Below are 27,389 nucleotides of genomic sequence, written 5' to 3' on the forward strand. Positions count from 1 at the left end.
AGAAAACAAACTTATGGTTAACAAAGGGTAAAGTGGGGGGCGGGGTAAGTTAGGAGTTTGGGGTTAACGGATACACACTACTATATATAAAACAGGGCATCCCTGGTGGCGCAGTGGTTAAGAATCCGCCTGCCAACGCAGGCGACACAGATTCCAAGCCCTGGTCCGGCAAGAGCAACTAAGCCCGTGCGCCACAACTACTGAGCCTGCGCTTTAGAGCCCGCGAGCCACAACTACTGAAGCCCGCACGCCTAGAGCCCGTGCTCCGCAACGAGAGCCCACGGCAATGAGAAGCCTGCGCACCGCAACGAAGAGTAGCCCCCGCTCGCCGCAACTAGAGAAAGCCCGCGTGCAGCAACGAAGACCCAACACAGCGAAAAATAATAATAAAATAGATAAAACAAGGACTTACTGTATAGCACAGAGAACTATATTCAATATCTTGTAATAATCTATAGTGGAAAATAAACGGAAAAAGAATATATGTATATACACATATGAATCACTTTGCTGCACACCTGAAACTAACACAACATTGTAAATCAACTATACCTCAATTTAAAGAAAAAAATACTTGGGAAAAGTAAAAAAATCTCAAAGCTGCTAAAATAACAGTTTTTAAACTCAAAGTATCTATTGTCACTCCGCCCCTTGCTTGTGTAGCATACGGGAGCGTGCACAGACTATGCACGGCGTGAAGGAGGCATGCTGTGTGTCTTCTGCTTCAGAAGACAGCTGGGAGCCACGTAACAAAGAACCACGTCAGCACTGTCTCCTCCCACGACGCACACACATGTCCTGCAAGCCTCTGACCATCCCCCAAGCGTACCTTTTTGTTTGTTTAAGGGTTTTGAGTTGTGTGGGCAGGTCAAGCACATCAGGGTGTGGAGCAGATGTGTTACACACAGTGGCCTAAGTGAAGCAACCAAGTCTGGTGGTCAGGCTACAACTAACGAAGATCCATCATCCTTCTGTTTCCACCTAAGAGTTATTTGTTCCCAGCAAATGATCAAGACTGGGTTACAGAAAACGTGCTTCTCCGTGCCCCTCTAGGAATAAGCAAAAGTGGCACTTGAAGGCCAAGTGAAGGAGGGATTCTAAGGGGAAACGTCTAAACAATTTGAGAGATAGAACTCACTTTGGAAACCCTTGCAGGACAAGCCTCAAGTGTTTGTAGCGCCCTCATCACCCTGAGGCTCGCTAAGACCCAGCGGGCCATGGGTTCACTTAAGCGCCCACTGTGACTCTGGCCCTCACACTGACAGCACCTCCAAAGACTGTGAACAAAAGTGACGAATCTGAAAGGAAGAGCATATCAGAAACACCACGTCTGTTCCAGAAATGGAGGGCATCTGTTCTGTATTCTAATCTCTGAGAAAAACTTATAGACGTATTGAGCCGATAACATTTCTCATAACATTTTTTTAGAGAAACATCTTTGCATGAAGAGACAGTCCTCTTAAACCACTGGTTCTCAATCTGGGGAGGTTCTGACCCTAGAGGACATTTGGCAAAGTGGAGACATTTTGGGTTGTCACCACTGGGGGTGGAGAGAGGGGCTGTGTGCTACTGACATGTGGTGGGTAGAGACCACAGGTGCCACAAAACTCACTACACTGCACAGGACGCCCCCATGACAAAGAGTATCCAGCCCAAGATGTCTGTAGTGGTGAAGTTAGAAACTCTGCCCTAAACAATCAGAATCTTCTTGGTATTGTGATTGTATTTGTTACTTCCTAATTGAATCCACCTGTCTTTGGAAGAAAAACTCAGTGGGCAGCCTTTCTGGGAAAGGAGACAATTGAAATAATCCACAGGCCAATTCCGTGGGTCCATATGACCCTCATCACAATCTCCTTCCAAAGCATTTTCACCAAAAAAGGGGCTTTTGCTTTGCTTAATAGCACTCTAAGGAGAAAACTGCTACCCACAGGGAACTACGTGGAAAGTCAATTTCACTCCGTTATTTCATTTTCATAAAGAAATCGAGAACAAACTCTAAATTGTTTCTCACGTAAAATCAGCTACAAAGCTGGCATAATTGTAAGTCCGTGTATGAAGCACACTTAAAACACCTTCACGAGAAACTACTGAAATTCCACCTCATTGTGGATCACCCCATCTTACTTCTTGTTCCAAACACACTGCATTAAAACTTACCTTTAGATGTCGACCTCAGCAAGGGCAGAGTACAAATATTCAGCCCTCAAAGCAAACTGAGGTTCCTTCCTGCGGGGAAGCTGGAAGAAATTCAGGTGCCCAGTTCTCTCCAGACATCTCTGCGCCCGAAGCACTGCCGAGCTCTGCACCTCACAGATCAGAAGCTGAAAACTCGCTGAAACACCGGTCCTGACTTCAACCCTGTGTCTCCCTCCCTGGAAAACCTGCACCCCAGGCACGGGATTTCGTCGGCGCCCAGAGCAAACGCCTAGTTCTGGCGCACTGAAGACAGAGGCTTGGTGCCACGGCCGTTCCTGCTCGCCACGGTCAGGACTCTGGCATCTCGGACCCCCCGCCCTCCCAGCCACAGGACAGCAGAGAAGGCTGGCCAGCGCTCCCGGTGTCACCGGTGCTCGTTCGCCACAGGCCGGGGCCACCTCGCTCATTCCAGTGACCCCACTGGTCCCAGGGCGCCTTTGAGGAAGAAACGCTTCCCACCCCCCAGGGGCAAAGCCGCGCCCCTCCAGCTGAGGCCTGTTCCCTCCCGCCGCCTCCTGCGCCTCGGCTCCGGGGCCCGAGGGCCTAGCACCCGAGGCCCGCCTCCCGGCCCTGCACACCTGAGACCTCGGGCTCTGCCGCCCTTTCAACAAGCTCCCGGCGTCCCGGCCGCCCCAGCGCGGGGCTCGGCTGCCTCGGGGCGGCAGGGCCTCCCTGCGCGGGGCGCCCCCCGCCCCGTCACCGCCCGGTCCCCGCGCCCCCCGCCCCACACGGGACTCTCCGTCCCCGCACGCGGCGCACACACACTGGAAACCTCCCTCGAAAAGACATCACAAAACGGCAGCGTTTCGGACAGAGCTTTCGAAGGCGTTCAGATCGGTAAGCCCGAAAAGGGGCCCCTTACAACTAACATTCGTCACAGTCGTCGCACTGCAATTTTAAACCAGAACTCTAGTCACCTCACCTCACCGCTCAGAAACCACCAACGGCCCGCATCCCGACCTCCTCCGCGGGGACGAAGCCCCTCCCACCCCGCCCGCCCGCTCTCCAGGCTCCAATCCAAACCCCGCTTCCCTCTGCAGGCGCCCGTGACGCTCCCCGCCCGCGAACAGACGCCTCCCGCCTCCGAGCCTCACGTGAGGTAGGACGCCCGGAGCCCTACGAACCACGAGTCCTTGCTCCGTCCTGCCTTTTTGGCTTGAAACCACCTGGCATCCACAAGCAGCGGAAGGGCGCTGCCAGCAAGCCGCTGTAAAATCCCTCACCTCTCCTAGCCTGCGGTCCCCCTCTGCAGAGTCACTGAGCGGGATACATACATCGACGCACACACTTCCGTGGAAGGGCGCGCCGGGAATGCGCAAGGACTGTGTACGTGTGAGGAGCAGATGCTGCCATCGTTGACATGGTGGTCACCTGAGTCCCTAGGAAGGTGACAAGATCCTATTCGTCTCCGTTCACTTGCCCTGGCACCTGGGAGGTGCTTCCTGAATGTTCGTTCACCCAATGTTTGATGAGCGGTCAGTAAGGGCCAGTACTGATACATCTACCAGGATCGTGGATCTGGTGACGTGCTCCGGTCACGAGAGCTCTTCTCTCGAGCTTGCCGGCTTACTTGATAAAGTTAGAAAGATGCCACTAGAATACGGAGCGTCATCTACAAGCTCAGAGGCGGCCCTCTTCTCTGCCTTAAGCTTCTACGTTCGAGGACTGACACAGGGATCCCGGAAGGAGATGCTGAACGAAGTTTCCTGAGGATAAGGGGGTTCCGCCTTTTCTAACACAAAGGGCACTCCCTTACTGGAGGCCCCCCGGATAGGTGCCCTCACGGGAGGGGATGCCGGAGGGCACAGAGGTCAAGAGCAGGGAACACAGTGGACCCCAAGTGAAGGGCGCTCCCTCCCCCTGTGAGGAGAACAGAGAAAAGGACACCAGCGCCTGCGCACGAGCCTGGCTTCAGGAGCTGGGAGTGGAACAGACCAGAAGGACATGAGTGTAAGGCCAGCCCCTCACACGCTCACAGAAGGAGCAGAGGATCCAAGGAGCTCGCTCCTGACCCTCTGAAAATCCAGGAAGAGCCACTCCGGGATGTTTCGAGAATTCCGTGCACCATCTTTCTTTGCCCCTTGTCTTTTTTGCCAGCTGAAACAATTTCCAGAAACCAAAGTAACGCTGAAGAAGAACCCCAGGATGAGTCCTCATCAGAAGTGTTGCGTGGAAGCAGGGGCAGAGCTGGGCGGTCCCTGGTTTGCAGGTTTCCAGTAAGCCCGTCTGGAATGAGGGGAATTGGGTGGCTCATGGCCCACATCATCCCTGCTACTTTTCAGAAACATGTCAAAGAGGAGAGTTGTTTAGTCCTGATCAACAGGGCTTCAATATTAACTTACTGTGCACAGAGCACCTGCCTGGGCCATACCTGTGAACACAACAAATCCCTGCCCTCGTGGGGGGTCGGGGGCGGATTAAGGAAGGAGAGCAACACTGGGCGTCTCATGGGTTTTGCTCCAGCTGCTTCCTCTCCCTGGAATCCCCACCCCAGATTTCAGCTCAGCTAATTCCCTCATTGCCTTAGAGTCTTGCTGAAATCTCACCCTCTTGATGAGGCCTGTTCTGACCACATGGTATTAATAATTACAATCAACACAAATAACAATGCAAAGAACAGAAGGGGGAGGAGCTGCTGCAAGGCGCTAAGTGCTTTCCCCTGGAGCCACTCTGCATGCGTCATCTTCTCAATCCTCACACGCCATCGCAAGGCGGTCTTCATCAGCACAGAAATGTTCACTGGGCCAAGTTCATACTGCTTCAAATTTGAGGACATTGGGACTTGTTAACAGTCCCAACTCCAAAGCCCATGCTCTTAACCCCAGATCTAAACGGCTGCTGTGGGTTGCACTGTGTCCCCCAAAAGGATTTGCTGAAGTCCTCACCCCCAGGACCTGTGAATGTGACCTTATTTGGGTCTTTAGAGATGTCAAGTTAGATGAGGTCGTAGTGGAATATGGCAGGCCCTAATCCTATAACTGGTGACCTTATGAGAAGAGAGAGACACAGAGACACCAAGAGGACAAGCCATGTGACAGCAGACTGATGCGCGTGACACAGCTAGGTGCTGAGTATGTGTTTGAAATGTTCCATACTAAAAATTTGTTTTTAAGACTTTACAGGGACTTCCCTGGTGGCACAGTGGCTGAGAATCCGCCTGCCAATGCAGGGGACATGGGTTCAAGCCCTGGTCTGGGAAGATCCCACATGCCGTGGAGCAACTAAGCCCATGCACCACAACTACTGAGCATGTGCTCTAGAACCCGTGAGCCACAACTACTGAGCCCGCATGCCACAACTACTGAAGCCCGCACACTTAGAGCCTGTGCTCCGCAACAAGAGAAGCCACCGCAATGAGAAGCCTGCGCGCTGCAACGAAGAGTAGCCCCCGCTCACCACAACTAGAGAAAGCCCATGTGCAGCAATGAAGACCCAACGCAGCCAAAAGTAAATCAATAAATTTAAAAAAAAAACTTTGCAAAAACTTTTTATAGAAGTAAACAGTTTGCTTTCCTTTTAAAGTAATTTTATCTTAACCTGGACATATTAACATTATATAAGTGATAGGATATAGCCAAGAATTAAAAAGCAGACACTTGAGATTTTTCAAGTGGTAACAGAGATTCACTCAGCAATCACTTGAAATGCGTTCACTAGAAACTGGCCACGATTACTAGCATTTCAAAGCTGGCACTCAAAAGTTGCCATATTATAGATTTCAGACAACTTAACACAACACTTAGTGATGAATAATTTAGATTTGTTCATAATACTTGTGCACCTGAAAGTTCTATTTATTACGCTATAGTTGATCCAAATGCTCTTTTTTGGAATAGGCGTTTCTAAGGAATGTGAACAGTTATTGAAGAACAGTGGGTGCTTTCCTCTGTCATCTGCAAATTGTCTTGAAGAATGCCCCCCACCTCTGCTGTGAAACAGAAATGATGGTGTAAGCAAGTGGGAAGCACACCTTGCAGGGAAGTGAAACGATGGGAAATGGCCTCCCCCACAGCAGCTCACTGGCAGCCTCGGACCCTTCTGCTGGTCCACGATCATTTTCAGGTGGGGGTCACTGACTTGGGGAGCAGCCCTCCTCCTCCCCCAGCCCCGTGCTTGGGGCCCTGTGAGTCCACAGCCCCCACTGTCTGCCCCTCCTGCCTCCCTGCCCTCCGTGTCCAGCCTAGATTCCAGTCCAGACAGCACCAACCCCCTGCCCCTCTCCTCCTGAAAAGTCGCAGCCCTGGATGGCCTCATGCTCTGCCTTGGCTGACTGCAGCTGTCACTTCATTTGCTTAGTTTTTCATCACCTATCATTAATTCAGCTCCAAACACTCAGCAAGAAATGCTAGTCCCCTCACACTGAGTTCAAAAACATGAGCTAACCCACCTGTGCCCTTGTTCTTAGACGCGTCCCTCCTGGGCCTTGCCATCCTCCTGCCCAGCCTGGACCAGTGACTTTTCTAGACCTGCTGCCTAGCCAGATGCTTGTCGATTTTATTAGTTCTTCCCGAAACCAACATTTTCCTTTGTTGGTAATATTTAATTTTTGTTTTGTATGTTTTTAATTTCAGCTCATTAATTTTCCCTCCTTCTGCTTTCCTTGAGTTTATTGTGTTCTTACCGCAAGTTCTTAAATAGATCACTAAAATCATTAATATTCAGCCTTTTCCGTTGTTCTAATGTAAACATTTAAGATTAAAATTTCCCTTTTATGGCATCCCATAAGCCTTGACTTGTGGTGTTTATTTGTAGCATTTTTCTTATCATTCAGTTTAAATACTTTCTAATTTCCCTTATGGTTTTTTTTTGACCCATGAATTATATAGAAGTATATTTCCTATTTCCCAAACGTATGGGGTTCTCTTTCTATGTTTTTTGTTATTGATTTCCGACTTAACTGCATTGTGGTCAGAGAATGTGGCCGATGTGAGAAATTCTTGGAAATTTGTTGAGACTTGCTTCATGACCCTACCACATGGCCAGTTTCATAAATGGCCTGAATATATTTCTTTTCGTTTGTTGAGAGCAATGTCTGATAGCTGGTTATTACACAAGTTTGTTAATTCTGCTCCTCAAATCTTTCCTCTCCTCACTGATTTTTTTTTAATATAATAGTGTTTATTTTTACTTGTTGACAGTTTGCTTTATTTATTTATTTTATTTATGGCTGTGTTGGGTCTTCGTTTCTGTGCGAGGGCTTTCTCTAGTTGTGGCAAGCGGGGGCCACTCTTCATCACGGTGCGCGGGCCTCTCACTATCGCAGCCTGTCTTGTTGCGGAGCACAGGCTCCAGACGCGCAGGCTCAGTAATTGTGGCTCTCGGGCCCAGTTGCTCCGCAGCACGTGGGATCTACCCAGACCAGGGCTCGAACCCGTGTCCCCTGCATTGGCAGGCAGACTCTCAACCACTGCGCCACCAGGGAAGCCCTCCTCACTGAATTTTAAAAACTATTTCACCTATCAATTACTGAAAGGTATTAAAATATCCTATATGATTTCTTTTTCTCCTTGTAGTTTTGTCAAGTTTTGCTTAATATATTTTACCTGAATAGAATGTTATTGCTTATATAAGTTTAGCATTGTAACATGTTCCTAGTGATTTAAACCTTTTATAATTATTTAGAGACTCTCTATCCATAATAATGGTTTTGCTTTAAAACCTATTTTAGTTTTTTTTTTTAATCAATGTAGCTTCACAAGCTTTCTTTTGGTTAGTATTTGGTATATCCTTTTCCAACATTTACTTTCAATTTTTTGTATATTTTAGATGTTTCTCTTATAATCGTCATATGGATAGTTTTTGTTTTGTTTTGTTTTGTTTTTTTTTTTTGCGGTACGCGGGCCTCTCACTATTGTGGCCTCTCCCATTGCGGAGCACAGGCTCCGGATGCGCAGGCTCAGCGGCCATGGCTCACGGGCCCAGCCGCTCCACGGCATGTGGGATCTTCCCAGACCGGGGCACGAACCCGTGTCCCCTGCATCAGCCGGCGGACCCTCAATCACTGCGCCACCAGGGAAGCCCTGGATAGATTTTTTTTTTTAAATACATTCTGTCAATTTTTGTCTTTAGAACATTTTAGGTCCATTTGTTATAACTACTGATATATTTGTATTTGGGTTGACTTTTTGTTTTCTATTTTCATGCCCTCATTTTATGTTTCTTTTTCCCTCCTATTCTTTTGATTATTTTTTTCTCATTCCACTCCATTTCTTATTCCATTTTTTCCTTCTATTTGGAATTTGTTCATATTTCAACACTGTCTCAAATAGATAGGAACTTTTTAAGACATTTAACTATCATGCAGTTACCCCAACTGAACATAATTAACAAAATCCCTTAATATCATGTAATACTCTTCAGTTTCAAACATCCCCAATGCCACACACATTTGGCGTGTTCATATCAGGATCTAAACAAGAGCCACACGTTGGAGTTGGTTGATTTCTCTCTCAGCTCTTCTAAGCTGTAAGAATTCTCTACCCACCTTCCTTTTTCCAGGTCATTTAGTTGTTGAAGAAATCGAGAGGCTTATCCGATAGATCTCTGCACATTCTGGATTGCTGATGTTTCACTGGGTGTCATTTAGCATGTTCCTCTATCCCAGTAGTTAGACCTGGGGCTTCTTCAGACTCAGGTTTCATTTTTTGGCAAAAACATTTCATAGACGGGACTTGTACTTCCTATTACAAGACACTCAGGCATTGTGTGTTTCCTGACATGCAATTCAGCAAAAAAACCAGAAAGCAAACACTCAAAAACAAGAAATGGAGTGTCAAAAAGCCTCAGAAGGGCTTCCCTGGTGGCGCAGTGGTTAGGAATCTGCCTGCCAATGCAGGGGACACAGGTTTGAGCCCTGGTCCAGGAAGATCCCACATGCCGCGGAACAACTAAGCCCAGGCGCCACAACTACTGAGCCTGCGCTCTAGAGCCCATGCACCACAACTACTGAAGCCCACGCACCTACAGCCCATGCTCCGCAACAAGAGAAGCCACTGCAATGAGAGGCCCGCGCACCGCAACAAAGAGTAGCCCCCACTCGCCACAACTAGAGAAAGCCCACGTGCAGCAACGAAGACCCAACACAGCCAAAAAAAAAAAAAAAGCCTCAAATATTCCACTGCTGCTCCAGTCTGGCATAAACAAAAAAACTTAACATTCCAGAATCTTTAGTCTTATTTTAGACCATCCATTTTCATCTTTCATTTATTTGAAAATAAATAAGCATATTTTAAAAGAAATGTTTATTTTGTGATATATCATGAAAAAAATTTTCCTATGTATTCAGTGAAAGAGAAAAGTATGACCATGTAATACTAACACTAGTCAGTCCAGCAGCTAGCATAAACTTCTATTTTTGGCTCTTTGGAGGTAAGAAAATTTAAACATTTAAAAGATGAACTAAAAATGATTAAAATACACATAAATATTTCATGATGATTTGGTAAAATGGGTTTTAAGTACCATTTCTGAACAATGCACTCCAACTAAAGAAATATCAAAGCTTTATCCTTGGATTTTATCCAATATATGTTGAAAATTTTGGTGGCTCAAGAAATTTTTTCAGCTGTAATTAACAGAATCAGCTTAACTATCATACTGGTTTGGCTATTTAAAGTTCTTTTCTTTCTAGTTAATGATACAGCCAAGAGATGAGTATCGAGAGCAGGTGAAAAGAATTACGTTCTGGGGCTTCCCTCATCGGGGGAAAGATCCCACCTGCCGCGGAACAACTAAGCCCGTGCACCACAACTACTGAGCCTGTACTCTATCACCCACGAGCCACAGCTACTGAGCCCTCGTGCCACAACTACTGAAGACCTCGCCCCTAGAGCCCATGCTCCACAACAAGAGAAGCCACTGCAATGAGAAGCCCATGCACCACAACGAACAGTAGCCCCTGCTTGCCACAACTAGAGAAAGCCCGTGAGCAGCAACGAAGACCCAATGCAGCCAAATAAATAAATTTATTAAAAAAAAACTTATGTCCTGATAAGTTTTTTCAAAGCTGGTTTTTACACATATTGTTTCTTATCTATGCTCTCTTTGCTTTGCTCTCATGAAACTCTCCCCCAAGATGGATATATATTGACAACAGCCCAGGGATGGAAGAGGGAAATAAAGGAAAGTTGTCATTCTCTCCATCCCTTTTTGAATATCTCAACTCAGGTCAGAACACCTCAGTTCTGGGCTTCCCTGGTGGCACAGTGGTTGAGAGTCCGCCTGCCGATGCAGGGGACGCGGGTTCGTGCCCCGGTCCGGGAAGATCCCACATGCCACGGAGCGGCTAGGCCCGTGAGCCATGGCCACTGAGCCTGCGCGTCCGGAGCCTGTGCTCCGCAACGGGAGAGGCCACAACAGTGAGAGGCCCACGTACGGCCAAAAAAAAAAAAAAAAAAAACCGTCAGTTCTAACACCAGGCTTCAACCTTAACATAAATGTGCATAAGGAGGAAGAATACAGGAAACACTAGGGGTTTGCCATGTTTCCATTAATCACTCAAGGAGTTTTTCCCTTTACTTGGCACCCCAGTGTTTTGTACACCTGAAATAATGCAACCTGGTAAGATTTAGGGCTGGTGAAGGGGCTAGCTTCTTTTGTAAAGTGGGGAAAAAGCTACGATGAACTCAGGTATATTCCCAGACAGCTCCATCTAGGAAATAGTATACATTTAAGTTGAAAATCCAGAAGTTGATTCTCTTTAAATTATCTGTTCTTGTGTGTCTCTTGGAAAGCTTCTGCATCCTCCTCGGGTTACCCATGCTCTTATTTGAAGACCTCCAATTTTTAAGTGTATACTGATACCACAGGAGACTAGAATCAATTTCACCACCTTTTAAGTACATTCCCTAGGTTTCTACCAGCTGACAGAACACATTCAGAAACCTAAATGAGCGCCATCAGAGCATCATCCTAGGAAATCTGGATTAAATTGACCATTTCTCAGAGATAATCTGAATCAAATTGGAAAGTATACGCCAACCTCATTTAGCATCACAATTTAACAGTACTGGAAGTCAGCCCTTTACCAGCTTATGAAACTCACTCTGTACAAGTATTGCGTTGGGTTCAAGTTACACTCTGATGGCAGTTGCTCTAAATAACCTTTGTGTGGAAAGGTACTATGCTCTTCTGCAAGTGGGAAATGACTGCTTTCCTACTGGGGAAAGGGGGGGACAGAGTGGGTCTTGTGCAGTGTATGTAGGGATGGTCTTTAATCTCTGACTTTTTGGCATGGGGGGAAGATGCAGGGGGTGGGGTGGGGCAGAGGTCCTAGAACAGGGCCCCGGAGAGGAGAAGCCCATGTCCTTCTCGTCTTCTAGGCAGCGCTTCCCCTCTCAGCTATGCCTGGGGAGGAGGAGACACTGCCAGCAGGGAGGAACTCCACAAGGGCCCTCAGTGAAGTAGAGCTGCCTCAGGACCACGTGGTGCCCTGAATCTGGGAAGGTCTGCCAACAGGAGCTGTGTGGAGGGAGTTAACACAGCAAGTTCATCAACAATAGAATTAGTTGGGCTTCCCTGGTGGCGCAGTGGTTAAGAATCCACCTGCCAATGCAGGGGACACGGGTTCAAGCCCTGGTCTGGGAAGATCCCACATGCTGCAAAGCAACTAAGCCCATGCGTCACAACTACTGAGCCTGCACTCTAGAGCCCGCGAGGCACAACTACTGAGCCCACGTGCCACAACTACCGAAGCCTGCGCGCCTAGAGCCCGTGCTCCGCCACCAGAGAAGCCACTGCAATGAGAAGCCCACGCACCACAACGAAGAGTAGCCCCCGCTCACTGCAACTAGAGAAAACCCGCGCGTAGCAACGAAGACCCAATGCAGCCATAAATAAATTAATTAAAATCTTAAAAATTAAAAAAGAGAATTAGCATAAATTGTAATTTGAGTTTATTAAATATCAGTGGGAAAGGTATAAAATCTTATTGCTTTCACTTTAAAAACTTGTTCTATGAAATTTAAATGTTCATTCAGCTTAATAAAAAATTATATTTTTACCAAAATAATGATTGGCATGTGGCTTTCTGGAAGCCACCAAAATGTACAATAGGAAGCACAAGAGCACAGCTGTTAGAAGCGTAGGTGCTGAAATAAAAATACGTGTGGGTGCTGGCATTCTAGGCTCCGCTTGACGGATGTGCCATCTGGAGCAGGTCGGCAGCCCTAAAGCTCAGTTTTCTGCGTTTTAAGTGGAGATACTGCATCAAACCCATCCTCATAGAGTTGGTGTGAGAATTAACCGAGATAATGCATACAAAGCAGTTGGAACCAAGTAAAAGCCCCATAAACTGCTATTGTCATAGGTCATGATAGAGTCATACAATGGAATACGACATAGACGGTCAGAATTATGCTGTAGATGGATGCGTATTTGCCAAAGAAAAATGGTGTAAAATGGCATGGACAGCATTTCATTTTTGTAGGTTACAAATGTATAGATATGTGATTAGAAAAAAAGTCTAGAAATACGTTATACCAAAGTACCAACAGCAGTTACCTCTGGATAACGGAATTTCAAGAGAATTTTTTTAAATTATTATTTCTTCCACCATGTGAGTATACAATAGGAAATCTGCTACCCAGAAGAGGGCCCTCACCCAACCCTGCTGGCACCCTGATCTCAGACTTCCAGCCTCCAGGAGAAATAAATCTCTGTCGTTTACAAGCCACCCGGCCTGTGACACTTTGTTACAGCAGCCCAAATGGGCTAAGACAGGGTTACTTAAGAAAAAGCCTGACTCTGAGCTAATAAGCCTTTGGTTGTATGGATCTATCCAGTTATGGTGAGTAATCCTGGCTGCCTCCGCGGTTTACCCAATTTGCAGCAATTACTTCAATGGGGAAGGGGGGCCATGAGTGGAATAAAAACTGCAAAACTAAAGTTACAAAATGTTGACAGCTGTCATAATCAATAATTCTTGTTTAACAGAAATCTACGTACACAATCTGAAATTTGAAAAGCACCAAATTACGGTCATTCCTAAGATACGCCCCCTCCAATTGTATAGAATTTAAGTGCTCTACCCCCTGATATTTTCCTTGACTGCATTACTGGGCGGCCCATCCACCTCCTCCCTCTGTAAGTATTCTGACTAAATACTGACAATGGCCAACTCTGTACCAAGTTCACGCAATGACACAAGAGCTGCTCCTGAGAACCAGCCAGTTAACAAGCAAAGGCCTTGCCTTGCGTCCTGGCTCCTGAGAAAAGCTATAGGTTGACTGCCTTAGTGACAGGTTACACGTAAAGGTGAGGCACCGTGGGCTCTGGAGGGCAGTACTGCTCTCCCATTTGGGTTCCGCTGCCCCCAAGAGCAGCAGTTGTCCCCTGTTTCTACTTGTTGCACCCCTCTCTGCCGTGTGTCTTCGGCGGCTTATAGCTCCTGTTTCCCTGTGTGTCTTTCAGCTTCTACCCTGCTTCTGACTTGACGCATCTTACACTCAAGCTCCGAGGGGCTGGGAAAGCTGAGCCAATCGCACAGATGAGATCACCCTTCCGAGCCAGGCTTTGAGCAGGCCAGCCCTGGGTCAGGTGCCCATCCTGATGCAGCCAGCGCTGGGCCAGAACTGCAGAGTCACGTCACACAGACCACGCCCACCTGTGCAGGAAGAACCCCCCCCCCCCGCCCCCGTAGCACCCTATGGGCATGAAAAGCCTTCCAAGATCTCCCCAGAAAGCAGCTGTATAATTAACCAGCGAGCACCCTGCCTGTTCTGCTCACTAGAGTTGAAAATAAAACTATCCATACAGACTCAATGTACTAACGTAATGACTTTGATCTAATATTAGCTCAAGTTACTAATGAGTTTCTACATTTCAGCAAACACTGAGACAAAGCTATACTCCAAATCAGGATGGGATATTTCAGTTCAGAATGTATGTACTGTTAAGTGAGGTTTTATAAGGTAATCTACTGTTCAACCAGGGCACAATGCTTATTCCCAAAATTCTCCTGTTTGAATATTTTTACTATTTAGTGTACGGCACACACTAAATGACAAATTTTCTTGAACTCTTGACGGCTGGCTAATTTTATGCTTGCGTTAATCTTAAAAATTATAATTCTCATGGAAAATTCACAGCCAAGTTTTCTTACACACAATAAATTCAAGCTGGCTTCTTTCTTGTAGTTTATCTGGGCACATCACCTGTTTTGTTGTTTTTTAACATCCAACCCATTTTGTAAGTTTCCTCTTCGACCTTGACCTTGGTCATGCTGACGTCGGACTAACAAAGGAGACTTCTGAACCAAGCCTGGCACTGCCCAGTTCAGGGAAGACCTCTGTATAGCACACTGAGGTCAGATCTCTTTCTTCCTTCAGCCAAGTGCTGCCTCTAAGGCTTTTCATTGGTTTGTCTCCAGCTGGCTGTTCCTCTCTCCTCTTAACTACTGTAGCTGGTTTTCTTTTCTTCTGGGCTACCTCCTTAAAGATCGAGCAAAAGAGCCCTCCCAACTTTAGAAGCTCTGGGATGGGAACCTTTTTAGTTCAGGGAAGCATTTGATACTCCTTGCATGTTTGTGTTTTGGTTGACTCGCTTTAATTTCAAAAGACTTATGTAGCTAATCTTTCTTCTATCAAAATCAAAGGAAAGTTGGCCTTTCCTTGGAAATGAAATCTTTAACAGAAACCACATTAAAGACCAAGTAACAAGAAATGAACTGATATTATGAAAGAATCCAGAGAAAAGTAGGTATCATAGAATAATTTGAAAACAAGGCTAAGAAGAAACTTTATATTCAGTGCCATATCACATACTGTATGTCACACTGAGGACAGAATCAAGCATTTAATCTGATCTCAAAAGAGAAAAGAAGGAAAGCAAAGTAAAGGGACAAGATGACAGGCTAAGCCTTCCTGAGTGTCGGCTCACCCAGCCCCATCACTGGGCCCAGGAGGCACGTGGAGGTCACGTGGCTTGCCCAGGGCTGTGCAGATTTTAGGAGACAGAGCAGGAGTTCAAACCTAGGGGTACTCGAAACTGAAGTCCTTGCCTTGCTGATGGGCCATTTCTGGAATAAAACTGGCATACCAGTCAATGCTTCTTTTTTCATAATGATTTAAGATATAAACATCTCTTGCTAAGGTAGGGGAGTCTGAACCAATTGTATCTTGTCCTCAAGCAACACCACACTTAATGATGAAATTTATACTGCTTACTTCCTAAGATCAAGGAGAGGACAAGACAAGGGTATCTGCTCTCACCACTTCTATTCAGAATCATAGTGCAGTAAGACAAGAAAATTATATAAAGCATCCAAAATGAGAAGCAACAAAAACTATATGATTATCTACGTAGAGAAGCGAACGGACTTCTACAAAAAATCTACGAAAACTAGTGAGTTTAGCAATGTTTTAGAATAAGAAATCAATAGTCAAAAATCAATTGTATTTCTATATACAAGCAACAAGCAATCAAAAGATCAAAAAATTTAAATCCCATTTACAACAGCATCAAAATATGAAATACTTAGAGTAAATCTGATAAAAGATATATACAGCCTATACACTGAAAAGTAGTAAATACTGCTGAGAAATCAATGAAGACCTAAATAAGGGGAGTGATATACCTTGCTCATAGGTCAGAAGACTCAGTATCACTAAAATGTAAGTCCTCCCAAAACTGATTATAGATTCAAAACAATGCCAATGAAAATTCCAGCAGCCTTTTTTGTAGAAACTGACAAATTGATTGTAAAATGCATATGAAAATGCAAAGGTCTTAGATTAGTCACAACTCTGAAAAAGAACAAGATTAGAGGAATAAAACTACCTTATGTCAAGATTTATTATAAAGCTATGATAATCAAAACAATATAATGTTGATGTAATGACAGACAAATATATCAACAGAACAGAAGAGCGTCCAGAAATAGACCCACACATATATGGACAACTGAATTTTGACAAAGATGCAAAAGCAATTCAGTGGAGAAAGAAGAGTCTTTTCAATGAATGGTGCTGGAACAACTGGATATTCATGTGCAAAAAATAAAAGAAACTTTGAGCCATACTTTTCACCACATACAAATATTAACTCAAAACTCAACAGGTTTCAAAAGAAGATACACAATCCAGAATTTTTATAACATTTCATCTATAATGGCCACCATAAAACATAAATTACTAGATGTGAAAAGAAACAAAAAATGACCTATAATCAAGAGAAAAGTCATTCAATAAAAGTAGACCTATGAATGATCCAGACATTACAATTAGCAGACAAAGATTTTAAAATAACTACGATAAGCGTGTTAAAGAACTTACAGGGCTTCCCTGGTGGTGCAGTGGTTGAGAGTCCGCCTGCTGATGCAGGGGACATGGGTTCGTGCCCTGGTCCGGGAAGATCCCACATGCCGTGGAACAGTTAGGCCCATGAGCCATGGCCGCTGAGCCTGCGGGTCCGGAGCCTGTGCTCCGCAGCGGGAGAGGCCACGACAGTGAGAGGCCCAAGTACTGCAAAAAAAAGAAAAAAAAAAAAGAACTTACAGAAAACAGGGGTATGCTGGGGAGAGATGGGAGAACTTCAGGAGAGAGGTGGAAACTATAAAAGGGAACCAAATGGAAATCCTAGAACTGAAGAATATGTTGTCCAAATTTTTTTAAATTATTAAACTAGAAATCAGAAAAACAGAGGCTTAGTGACTGGTAGAAAGCTATCAAACTGTCTAATATGTGTGGAATTGGAGTCCCAGAATAAGAGAGGAGAGAGTATGAGGGCAGGAAAAAAACACCTGAAGAAATGTTGGCAGGGAAGTTTTCCAAATTGGATCAAAAACAGTAACTCACAAATCTAAGAAGCTCAGTAAACCTCAAACAGCATTAAAGCAAAGAAAACTACACACAGGCACATCACAGTCAAACTCTAAACACCAAAAATAAAGACAAAATCTGAAAAGCAGAAGGGTAGTGGGGAACATATTACATAAAGGAATTAACAAGCTGATAGCTGACTTCTCAACAGAAAAAAAATGGAGGCCAGAAGAAAAGGGAACATCTTTAATACTAAACACACACACACACACACACACACACACACACACACACACACACGCTGTCTACTTAAAATTCTATATCCAGCAAAATAAAACGTCTTTCAAAAATGTAGAGGAATAAAATAACATGAGGGAGATATTTGTGGTGATAGGACAGCTCTGTATTATGATTGTGGTTTGGGTTACACAAATCCACACATGTAATAAAACTGAATAGAACACACACACACAAATGAGTGCATGTAAAATTGGTGAATTCTGAATGAGTTCTGTGGATTGTACCAATTTCCTGGTTTTGAGATTGTGCCCCATTTATGTAAGATGTTACCGTCAGGAGAATGGTACACAGGACCTCTCTGTACTATTTTTAAACTATCTGTTAATAGTTATTTCAAAATAAAAAGTTAAAGAAATGAAATAAAGACAATTTTCAGATAAATAAATGTTGAATTTGTTGCCAGAGACTATAAGAGATGCTAAAGGAAATTCTTCAGGCAGGAGGAAACCAGGGTAAAGCATAAAGTCCCGTCCGTGAGGGCTGCACACAGTGACCTCCTTCCAAAGAGGACAGCATGGAAAGGGAGAAAGAAGAGTAACTTACCTGTGGGGAAGCTGACAGTCACCACCTCAGACAGGTGATCAAGGACAACCACCACAGTGGTCGGTCACAGGGATACGATGCACCTTTGATGTGATGAAAATGGCACTTTACCTCTGTGGTCTTCCTCCCAAAACCTGAGAAAAACATCAGACAAATCCCAATTGAGGAACAACCTACAAAACACCTGGTCAGCATTCCTCAAACTTTCAAGGTCATCAAAAACAAGAAGAGTCTGAGAAATGGTCACATCCAAGGGGAGCCTAGGGAGCCATGACAACTAAATGTAACGGGGTGTCCTGGATGGGACCCTGGACCCGAAAAAGGGTGTTAGGGGAAAACTGAGGAAATCTGAATACTGTATGAACTTTAGCTAATAATAATGAATCAATATTGGTTAATTAATTCTAACAGTACCACACTAGTGTGAGATGTTAATAACGGGGGAACTGGGTGCAAGGCATGTGGGAATTCTCTACACTATCTTCCCAATTTTTCTGTACATCTAAAACTGTTCTAAAAAATAAAAGTTTGTTTTTAAAAAAAGACTTGAGAGATATAGCAACCAATTGCACCATATGGACTTTAATTAGATTCTGATTTGAACACACTGCAAAGAAAATTATGACACATTAAGAGACATTTGAATAGTCCGGCTATTTGATGGTATTAACAATTCCTTAATTGGCTTTCTTGGTTTTCAGAGTAAAAATGGCATGTTACATTTTATTTTTAAAGAGTCATCTTTCAGAGAAAATACTTATACACTTATGAATGAAATGGTATGACATCTAGGATTTACTTCAAAACAATCCATGTGTGGGTGGGTAATGGGTAGCATGGAACAGGATGGTCCATGACTCAGTAAATATTGAATGAAGCAAGTGATGGGTCTGGGGTTCACTGTACTAATCTACTTTCATATATGCTTGAAATTTTCCAAAGAAAAAAGCCGCAGAAAAATTTGTAAAATCTGCCTTAGTGTTCTGGATGCTTAGTTTTTAAACATCTCATTATTTGTTAAGGGATATTCACTACATTATCAGCTAATATCAAGGTGTAATTACACTTAGTCATCATTAATGATAGTGGATGTGAATCCATATTTTTAATGCTCGTAATTTTTACCTTTTTGTAAAACTTTTTGGTCACTAAAAAGATATGATTAGATTATCATGTTTACCTTTAATGTAGCTGGAAAAAGCTCACACAAGGAAGAGGTGGTAGCCCTGCTATTTTTCTTAGTGTGTGCTTATATTGCATTTTTATTCTCATCATTAATTCATGATTTTTTTTTTTTTTTTTTTTTTGCGGTACGCGGGCCTCTCACTGTTGTGGCCTCTCCCACTGCAGAGCACAGGCTCTGGACGCACAGGCTCAGCGGCCGGGGCTCACGGGCCCAGCCGCTCCACGGCATGTGGGATCTTCCCGGACCGGGGCACGAACCCGTGTCCCCTGCATCGGCAGGCGGACTCTCAACCACTGCACCACCAGGGAAGCCCCATGGTTTCTTTGAAGGAAATCTTTTAAGACCCGTGACCATTTTGTGAGATTCAGTTTAGTAGAACTTAGATAATACATTCTGAAATTCCTCAGAACCAGACATGTGAAAAGCAATACATTATAATATTCTGAACACTAAACAGTGAGGACAACACTGCCGGCCCCTCCCTGCTGTGGAAGCCCCAACAGGACACCTCTCATCCCAGGCACCACATGCCACCGTCTGCCATGGCGGTGCCATGTCATTCCATACACAGTATTACATATTAGCAAAGCTCAATTATTTTATTCTTAAAATAAAAATGTTAAAAAAACACAAGAAGTTCTTTCTTTTTTTTTCCCTGCACACCAATGGTAGACACCCTGGATCCCAACACGCTGGATAAAACCCAACACTGAGGACTCTTCACATAGGAGGAGGAACCAATGGTGAATATGTCTCTCAGATGGTAATTATAACTTTCGGTGGCTTATGAGCACTGTGACTAAATTCCACATCTAAGGCACATTTGAAGAGCATGTGTAATCGAAGCCTCGGTGGCCAAGCCATCGCCTGGTTTTATTGCAAGGACCTGGCCCCCCCGCTTCTCCCAAGCATCCCCAGATGCTGCTGCTGCTGCACGGGCTCTTAGGAGCAGCTGCTCCCCTCCAGCCATCATGCCTGATGGCCACACAGGGACCCTCAGGACCTGCTCTGCCGGGCAGCTAGCACTCTGCTAGTGAACACTCCCCCTAGGCACAAGCTGGCTTGGGATGCTGGGAAGAAGGCCAATTTCACCCACCGCCCAGCAGAAACTAGATTCAAACTTTAAATGAAACTTTACTGATAATTTGAGGACAGTTGACGGGTTCGTTTTCTAGAGCTGCTGCTAACAAAATACTACAAACTGAGGCTTAAAAAAACATAAAGGGAATTCCGTGGCGGTCCAGTGGCTAGGACTCTGTGCTCTCACTGCCAAGGGCCTGGGTTCAATCCCTCGTTGGGGAACTACGATCCCACAACCCATGGGGGAGAAAAAAAGTAAATTTATTTTCTCATAGTTCTGGTGGCCGGAAGTCTAAAACCCTCCCTTCAGAGGGAAGCAGGGCCATGCTCCCTCTGAAGTCTCTGGGGGAGGGCGCTTCCTTGCCTTTTCTGGCTCCTGGGAGCGCCAGGTGCTCCTCGGCTTGTGGTAGCATCACTCCAGTCTCTACCTCCCTCTGTGTGTGTGTCTGCATCTCCTCTTCTCTTATGAGGAAACCAGTCATATTGGACTAGGGGCCACCCTACTCTAGTATGACCTCACCTTAACTAATTATATCATCAACAGCTCTATTTCCAAATAGGATTACATTCTGAGAGCGTTAGGACTTCAACATATCTTTGTGGGGGACACATTCTGACATAGGCTGGGACCTGGGACCTTTCACTGCAGTGCTTGCACCTGGACAAACATCTCCTCTCCCCAGTCCTGGAGCAACAGAATACAAAGAAACTAAAAGGGACTAAAAATAGCTGCATGCATGTATTGTTGGGGCCAATTATGAACAATAAGATACAAAAAAGCCAAAACCCAACTGCCACATCTGAGGTACCAGGAGCAAAAGCATGATCCCTGCACACAGCATCCCCAAGGGGGAGGGCAGACTACCTAAGCCACCTCCAGCCGGACCCACCAATCGGCCCCCATCCTCTCCCCATTTAAGGGACCAACTCACCCGCCCTCAGGGAGCGAGCAAAGGCACCTGTTACTTGTTCTAGCTCCCTCGTGCTACAGCACAAGTCCCAGTAAAGCCTTGTCTGAATTTCTCATCTGACCTCCTATCAATTTCTACTCATTAAAGAGTCCAAGAACCCTGGTCGGTAACAATTCATCCCCTCACATGGCGAATAATCTACAGCTACTGCAGAGCCCTGACCTGTCCTCAGCGCTCCTGCTGAGCTGACTTCCTTTCTCACACTCAGCCCACGCCATGGACTGAGGGCCACCCCAGCTCACTCCACTTCCCGCTTCTGGGAGCACCTCATGAAACCCCACACCTCAGGGTTTGGGCCAGGCTGATCCGCTGGCTTTGGGAAAAAAGAGGATCTTCTTTCAGCCCCGGGTAAGTCGGGGGCATGGCTTCTGCATGATGGCCTCATGCTAGGACACTGAGGCCAGGCCTACCAAGGCCCTGCCGAGGAAACCGCTCTCTCATTCACAAGACCACACAATGAAATGACCTTGGCATGCTGCCCAAATCTGGACTATTTGATTTTTAACAATACCCTATGTGAGGCATAACAGACCACTCTGATTTGGCTTGTACCAAGGTTAAGGTGAGCCTAGTTCTTTTTCTAGTCTTCCTTCATCAAATACTCAAAATGCAAGACAACAGCAAAACGCCTTCATGCCTACTTTCATTTAGGGTCACCCTTTCACGTGCAAAAAGGTAAAATAATTTCACAGATGTCTTTCTAGGAAAAATAAGCATAGTAGTGATTTTCACTCCTCTCTTTCTTAGTCTAACCCAATGTAGAAAAAAAGACGTTTTGTACATTACCTCCGGGAATTAGTTCTGACTACAAGTCAGATGTCACTGGCCTTAGAAATGACATCCCACAATATAATCCCAAATAACGAACAGCTGAAGCTTCAAGTAACTGCCATGAACTGCCACAACCAGCTACACAGGAGGTTTGGGCCAAGGGAGCCTAACCTGGCCAACCTATAGGTTTAGCATGAGCTCCTCACTCAAGAGATAATGTTAATTAGCTGACCTCACCATGTCTTCTCTCTGGAATTTAAATGGAAGAGACCAGATTCTTGGTTCCCAGGGCAACAGAAGGACACACAGAGAGAAGGCAGTATGCAGAGCCGATAAGACAGAGCAGAACCTGCACAGGAGAAATTGATTGGTGGCAGAACTCCCTGCTGCTCAAAAGGTTAACAAGTGTTCTCAATCAGAAGAACTACAATTGATCCTTAAACATCACAGTGGTTAGGGGCACGGATCCTCTGCTGAGTGGAAAATCCGAGAATGGCCCTCCGGATCTGTGGTTCCTCTGTATCTGCCACCCGGCATCCACAGATCCAATCAACCTTGGACTGTGTTGTACTATAGTATTTGCTATTGAAAACATCCGGGTGTAAGTGGATCCTGCAGTTCAAACCGGTGTTGTTCAAGGTCAACTGTACTTTGAATTCAGAAGCAAGTCCATTTTCTATATGGTCTGGCTGCAGTCAGTTATTTCTATGTGAATTCATACATCAATCCCAAATATTTTAGGTAATCTGAGTCATTTCTTAAACCAAAGAAATTCTCCCCATTCTGGAATAAAGGAATTTTCAGAACTCCTGGGTCTGGCCTTAAAGGGCTTTAACACAACTGAAACATTTCTTGAATGAATTTGTCCTTTACAAGTGCATTTCCCAGTCTGGACTCCTACAACTCCCAGGCTAGGACAGTGCTTTCAAACTTTTTGATGCAAAATGCACAGTAAGAAATACATTTTACAATGGAACTCAGTATACGATACATAGCATAACTATAAATATACATACACATACAACAGAAGTGTCATGAAACAATACTCACCCTTACTATGCAAGCTACTTTTTTATTCTGTTCTTCTATTTAAAAAAACAAAAAAACATCCACTAAGCTGATTTCACAACACACTAGAGAGTCTAGTACCATCAGTTCAAAATACTGCAGTAGGTGCATCCAAATTCACAGGATAAAAATTCCACATTTGACCAGAATTTTAAAAAATATTTCAACTAATTACAGAGTAGAAATGCAAAAATCCATTTAGATAAAATACAACTTTAAAGGCATTTCTCACTTCCAGCTGGTGGCCTGGTGCTTCAATCTGTAGACGCCCCAGGACATGAATATGTGCACACCCCCTCTCCTGTTGAGTACTTCAGCGGGATGGTGTAAGGATTCTGCCGTAACGCCAGTGTTCTAACTCAACAAGGCGTCTGTATGAGGCTGTCACCTCTAAATCTTCATACCAGGAATCCTACCCTGCCGCTCAGCTTCCTGGGGGCTCCTCCTCTGTGCTCACTGGGAGAGGCCATGACCAGAGAGCGGTGGTCCCACTCAGCCACGCTGGTCAACGCTGCCACTCAGCCCGAGCACAACAGGGGACATCGGTAGGATTAGTGGGTATCTGCTTCTTTGGCAACCGCCATGGACAAGAATACCTACCATGACGGAAAGCTCTGATCGCATCCTCATTTCTTGGGCCCGGCTTTCACCTTCTTTTTGCAGGAACCAGGCCTCCCGGGCTGGCGTCCCTTCTTGTACCCCAAAATTGGTGCCACACCCAGGGCCCTTCATCAGCACCACTGGAAAAAGGGGTTGTTAGTGCGCCTTTTGTGGTAAATACAACAGCGTCCCTTTACCGAAGAGGTCAACCCACACCAGAGCGCAGGCGCATGGGTCTTAAATCCCCTCCCCCCCCCGCGCCCCACCTCGGAAGGACGGTTCTGGAGAGTTCTCAACAAACAACGGCTGGTGTTACGTTTGCCTACTTAATTAGCCACGCAGGTGTTGACAGTTAAAGATGTGTCAACTTGCGCTATTTATTTCCCGTGAGGTGTGCGGGATCCGCAAATCCCAGGGTTGAGACCAGAACTGGGGGGTGCGCACTTTTTCAATGAAATGCATAACATTTTGAATTAACGCATATTCCATTCTTCCCACGGTCCTTCACCCATGGATGATACTCAGTCATCACCTGCATCATCAAACCCAGACTTACTAACGCTAATATAGCAAAGAGTTTAAAAAAAAACAAAACACGAGTAAGATACTAACCAACCAACAGCCCAGCGAGCAACCGCCACGCGCCTCGCGCCTTTTAAGGGCTCAGAGGGCGGGAGTCCACGAACCTCTCAGCGTTCCACCAATCACCGCATCTCTCACACCTTGACCCGCCTCCTCACCCCGACCTAACCAATCACTGGGGAGCTAGCTTCTCTCCGCCCCTCCCGTCCGCCACCGACCCTTACGAAGTTCGAAGCCTTCGAACCTCACTGGTGCCCAACCGCGCGGTCCCAGTCCGAATTTATTTTTAGCTCCCGGGCAAGCAGCCCCGCCTCTGGCTCCTCCTCTCCACCGCCCCCAATGGGAGAAGGAGTTTCCGTCGCGTCATCGTGCGGGCGGGTTAGAACTGCCCAATCAGCGCTCGGAGAGAACTGGTGTAATTAAAAAGCGGCGGAAGCCGGTGGGAGGGTCATGACGCAGCGAGTTTCAGTCGTGATTTTTCCAGGGGCATCTCGGCGTCCTCTCTTTTTCCGTTTAAAGTAAAACACCGCCCGACGCAACCTCGTGCGTTTCGGGGGCGAGGGCGGCCGCCGCAGCGGGAGTGCGGCGCTGACGTGAGCCTCTGTCTGGGGGCCCTGCGGCGGCGCGCGGTCACGTGGGCGTGTTTGGGGGCGGGGCCGCGCGGCGGTTCCGGGCGGTTGGGCGCGAGAGCTAGGAGCCGAGGCAGCCGCGCCCGCCCGCCCCGCCCCTGGATGCCGCTGTGCCCCGGCGCGGCCGCCACCGATCGCAGCACAGGAGCCGCCGCCGCCACGGTTGATGTGGTTGGCCCGGGGCTGAGGAGGCCGCTAAGATGCCGCAGTCCAAGTCCCGGAAGATCGCGATCCTGGGCTACCGGTCTGTGGGTGAGTGGCGGGCGCCGTGCGGCCTCTTCGCGCCCGAGCCCGGCCTCGCCTGGGCGCTGGGGCGCGGCGGGCCCGGCCAAGTTTGGGGCCGGCGCGGCCATGTGGCGGCCGCGCGTTTCGTAACCAGCCGCTGCCGCCGCCGCCGTCGCCACCTCCATCTTGAGCGGAGGCGGCGGCGCGGCCGGGCCCGCGGGGCGGCGGCGGGCGGCCCGGGCGCGGCGGGAAGTGTCTGGGAGGCCGCGGGCGGACGGGGAGCTCAGGTTGGTCCGGGGCCGGGGAGGCGGTGCGGGGTCTGCCGCTCGGCCGACTGCCGCGGGGCCCGCAAAGGCAGGAGCCGCACCTGTCCCTTTGCACCTCCCCGCGGCGAGCTGTCGTGATCGTTGCTAGCCTTTCCACCCCCAATTAAAGTCCGTGGGATTTTAACAAAGGAAATAGCACCTTGCGGTTTTTCTGTCTGTGAAGTTCAGCATTTTAAAGAAAACCAGGGACCTAAAGGATGTTTGGCTAGTAAGGGCAAGTTTCCTACGGAAGAAACTCGGAAGTCCTCTTCGGAAGCCCCTTAGATGCTGCCAGTGGCCGAAGTAGGAGGGCACAGAAAGGAATTTTTGATCTCTCGGTGTCCTATTTTTCTTTGGGAAAAAAATAAGGTCAGGTACTTGTAACCAGGCTGTTGAAGTAATTCAAAAGTTTCCCCCCCACCCCCGAAAAAGGTTGACATATATTTGCAACTGTTGGTGGCAGTCGCTTTTTTGCCGAACGGAGGTGGTCTGGGGTGGAGTGGAGATGGAATGGGTGCTAGAAGACAAGTGAGAAAAGAGAACCGTTGGACTTAGCCATGCTTCAGGGTGAGGCTTTATGGTCTTTGACAACGGGCAGCCTGGAGAAATTATCTTTTCGTGTTGTTTTTAAGAAGTAAATGAGCCTCAGGAGAATGTGCGCTTGACCACAGTGGGGCGGGGGCGTGAAAGCAGGTTTGGAGTCTCTGGTGATTGCAGAAGGAGGAAGGCTTGTAACTGCCGGCTGCTCATTGGACGGACTCCCCGAGCTCGCTCGCTTTCTGTTCTGCTTCTTCACCCCCATTTTCCACGGCCAGTGCCAAGGTCTGTGCTCTTTGCCCAAGACTAGCTACAGCGTGCTTACTCATCCTTTTATCATCTCTCTCCGTCAAAGGGCTGGGGGGTGCAGGGGGGAGTCAAGATCAGAGGCTGAGAGACGCTTGTGTAGAGATAGGGGTGACTCCTGTAGGGTGCAATGCCAAATCGTGTGGGGGAAGAACAGGTGACAGCGTTAACAGCTGCAGCCATGAAGGAACCGTGCCTCAGCTGGAGGCTTTTGAAGTCCCTGACCGTCCCGAATGCCTGTATGGAACCCGGCATCCCACCTTTATTGGCAGTCTGAACCACGGAGCCCTTTGCTTCTCTGCATTTTGAAGTGTGGGACTATAACATATCTAGGCTCTTGAGTGAGTTCTGTCTAATCAGATAGAGTGCCCACTAATTAAACGTAGCAGTCTCTGAATAATCAAGTTACAGGTGACCTGTACCAGGGCTACCTGATCTAAACTGGGAGAATGCCCCAAAAGATCCCGACTTATTGACCCCTTGAAATTCTGGAGCTGGTGATTCCAGTCTTCAGTAAGCAAGTCTAGCATTTTATCACTGTTTTGCTAAAGAAGTTCCTTATTTCCAGTCGAAACCCATTCTGTCTTATCTGCCTTCTAGTCATCATGCTCTTAAAGACCCAGATGTGACACGTCACCCCTTTGCCTTCCCTTGACATTTATTTTAAACTGCTGTTAATAAAATACTGTGCTAAATTAGCCTCCAGTGGCACACAGAGTAAGTTCAGTCCCTGTTTTCTGTGCCTTCAGTATGTCATATTGCTATATCCTACGTCATTTTCTCCGTATTTATTTTCATATGTGGTGATTAAAGTGAAATGTATTTTGCAGAGGTTAAATTATTCCCAGTCTTTGCATTTGATTTTACAATTGTTTACCTTTGTTATGAACCAGGACATTTTGTAGTTGTGGGCGCTTTTGTTTTGCCAGCATCAAAAAAGGAGATAGTTCCCTGATTCCATGTAGTAGCTACTCTTCAGAGAATTATTCACTATTCAGACTTGAGTTTACTGACACGCTTGCTTGCGAATGGCGCTATGCTAGAGAAATTTGAGTATCTGTGTTTCTTTTCTAGGTTGTGTTACTTTGTGATACTAAGCTGTTGTGTCATATTTACTGGGGGTGGGAAAAGGCTAAGCTAGAAACCACACCTTTCCTAGAATGTTCTTTCGGTTAAATATCTTATGCCAGTTTGACTAGTAAAATACTTGTAAGTTTATTTTAAAAGTTTGCCTTCAGATAAAACTAGCAAGTGCAATGATTGTTTTACTACTTGGCGTTCAAATTTTGTATTTTCTAAAAACATTGATAAACCTACCAGTGAGGAAAATA

General features: G+C 46.3%; 1 protein-coding gene and 2 long non-coding RNA genes across 6 annotated transcripts in view; 1 reads left to right on the forward strand and 2 right to left on the reverse strand.

Moving 5' to 3' along the window:
• LOC125965488 (uncharacterized) overlaps window positions 1-27,389 on the reverse strand; it is a 176,801-nt gene that overhangs the window by 135,070 nt on the left and 14,342 nt on the right. The window lies entirely within an intron of this gene.
• Window positions 15,556-24,666, reverse strand: LOC117197174 (uncharacterized). Of its 3 annotated transcripts, none has more exons than XR_007479402.1 (4): window positions 24,281-24,666; window positions 23,475-23,614; window positions 17,799-17,932; window positions 15,556-16,658 (listed from the first exon to the last, which is right to left on the reverse strand). It is a non-coding gene; the product is annotated as an uncharacterized LOC117197174 (long non-coding RNA). The 3 variants fall into 3 exon arrangements; XR_004477698.2 differs by having other exon boundaries at window positions 24,087-24,666; XR_007479403.1 differs by having other exon boundaries at window positions 15,557-16,658; window positions 24,301-24,666.
• The window catches only part of RHEB (Ras homolog, mTORC1 binding), a 47,525-nt gene continuing 44,799 nt past the window's right edge, over window positions 24,664-27,389 (forward strand). For both annotated transcript variants that reach the window (XM_004281211.3, XM_049715180.1), the window contains exon 1: window positions 24,664-24,937. In XM_004281211.3, the coding sequence (XP_004281259.1) occupies window positions 24,886-24,937 (52 nt within the window). In that variant the 5' untranslated portion in view covers window positions 24,664-24,885. The remainder of the gene's footprint in view (window positions 24,938-27,389) is intronic.

Source organism: Orcinus orca, chromosome 9, assembly GCF_937001465.1.
Source record: "Orcinus orca chromosome 9, mOrcOrc1.1, whole genome shotgun sequence".
Taxonomy (NCBI): Eukaryota; Metazoa; Chordata; class Mammalia; order Artiodactyla; family Delphinidae; genus Orcinus; species Orcinus orca.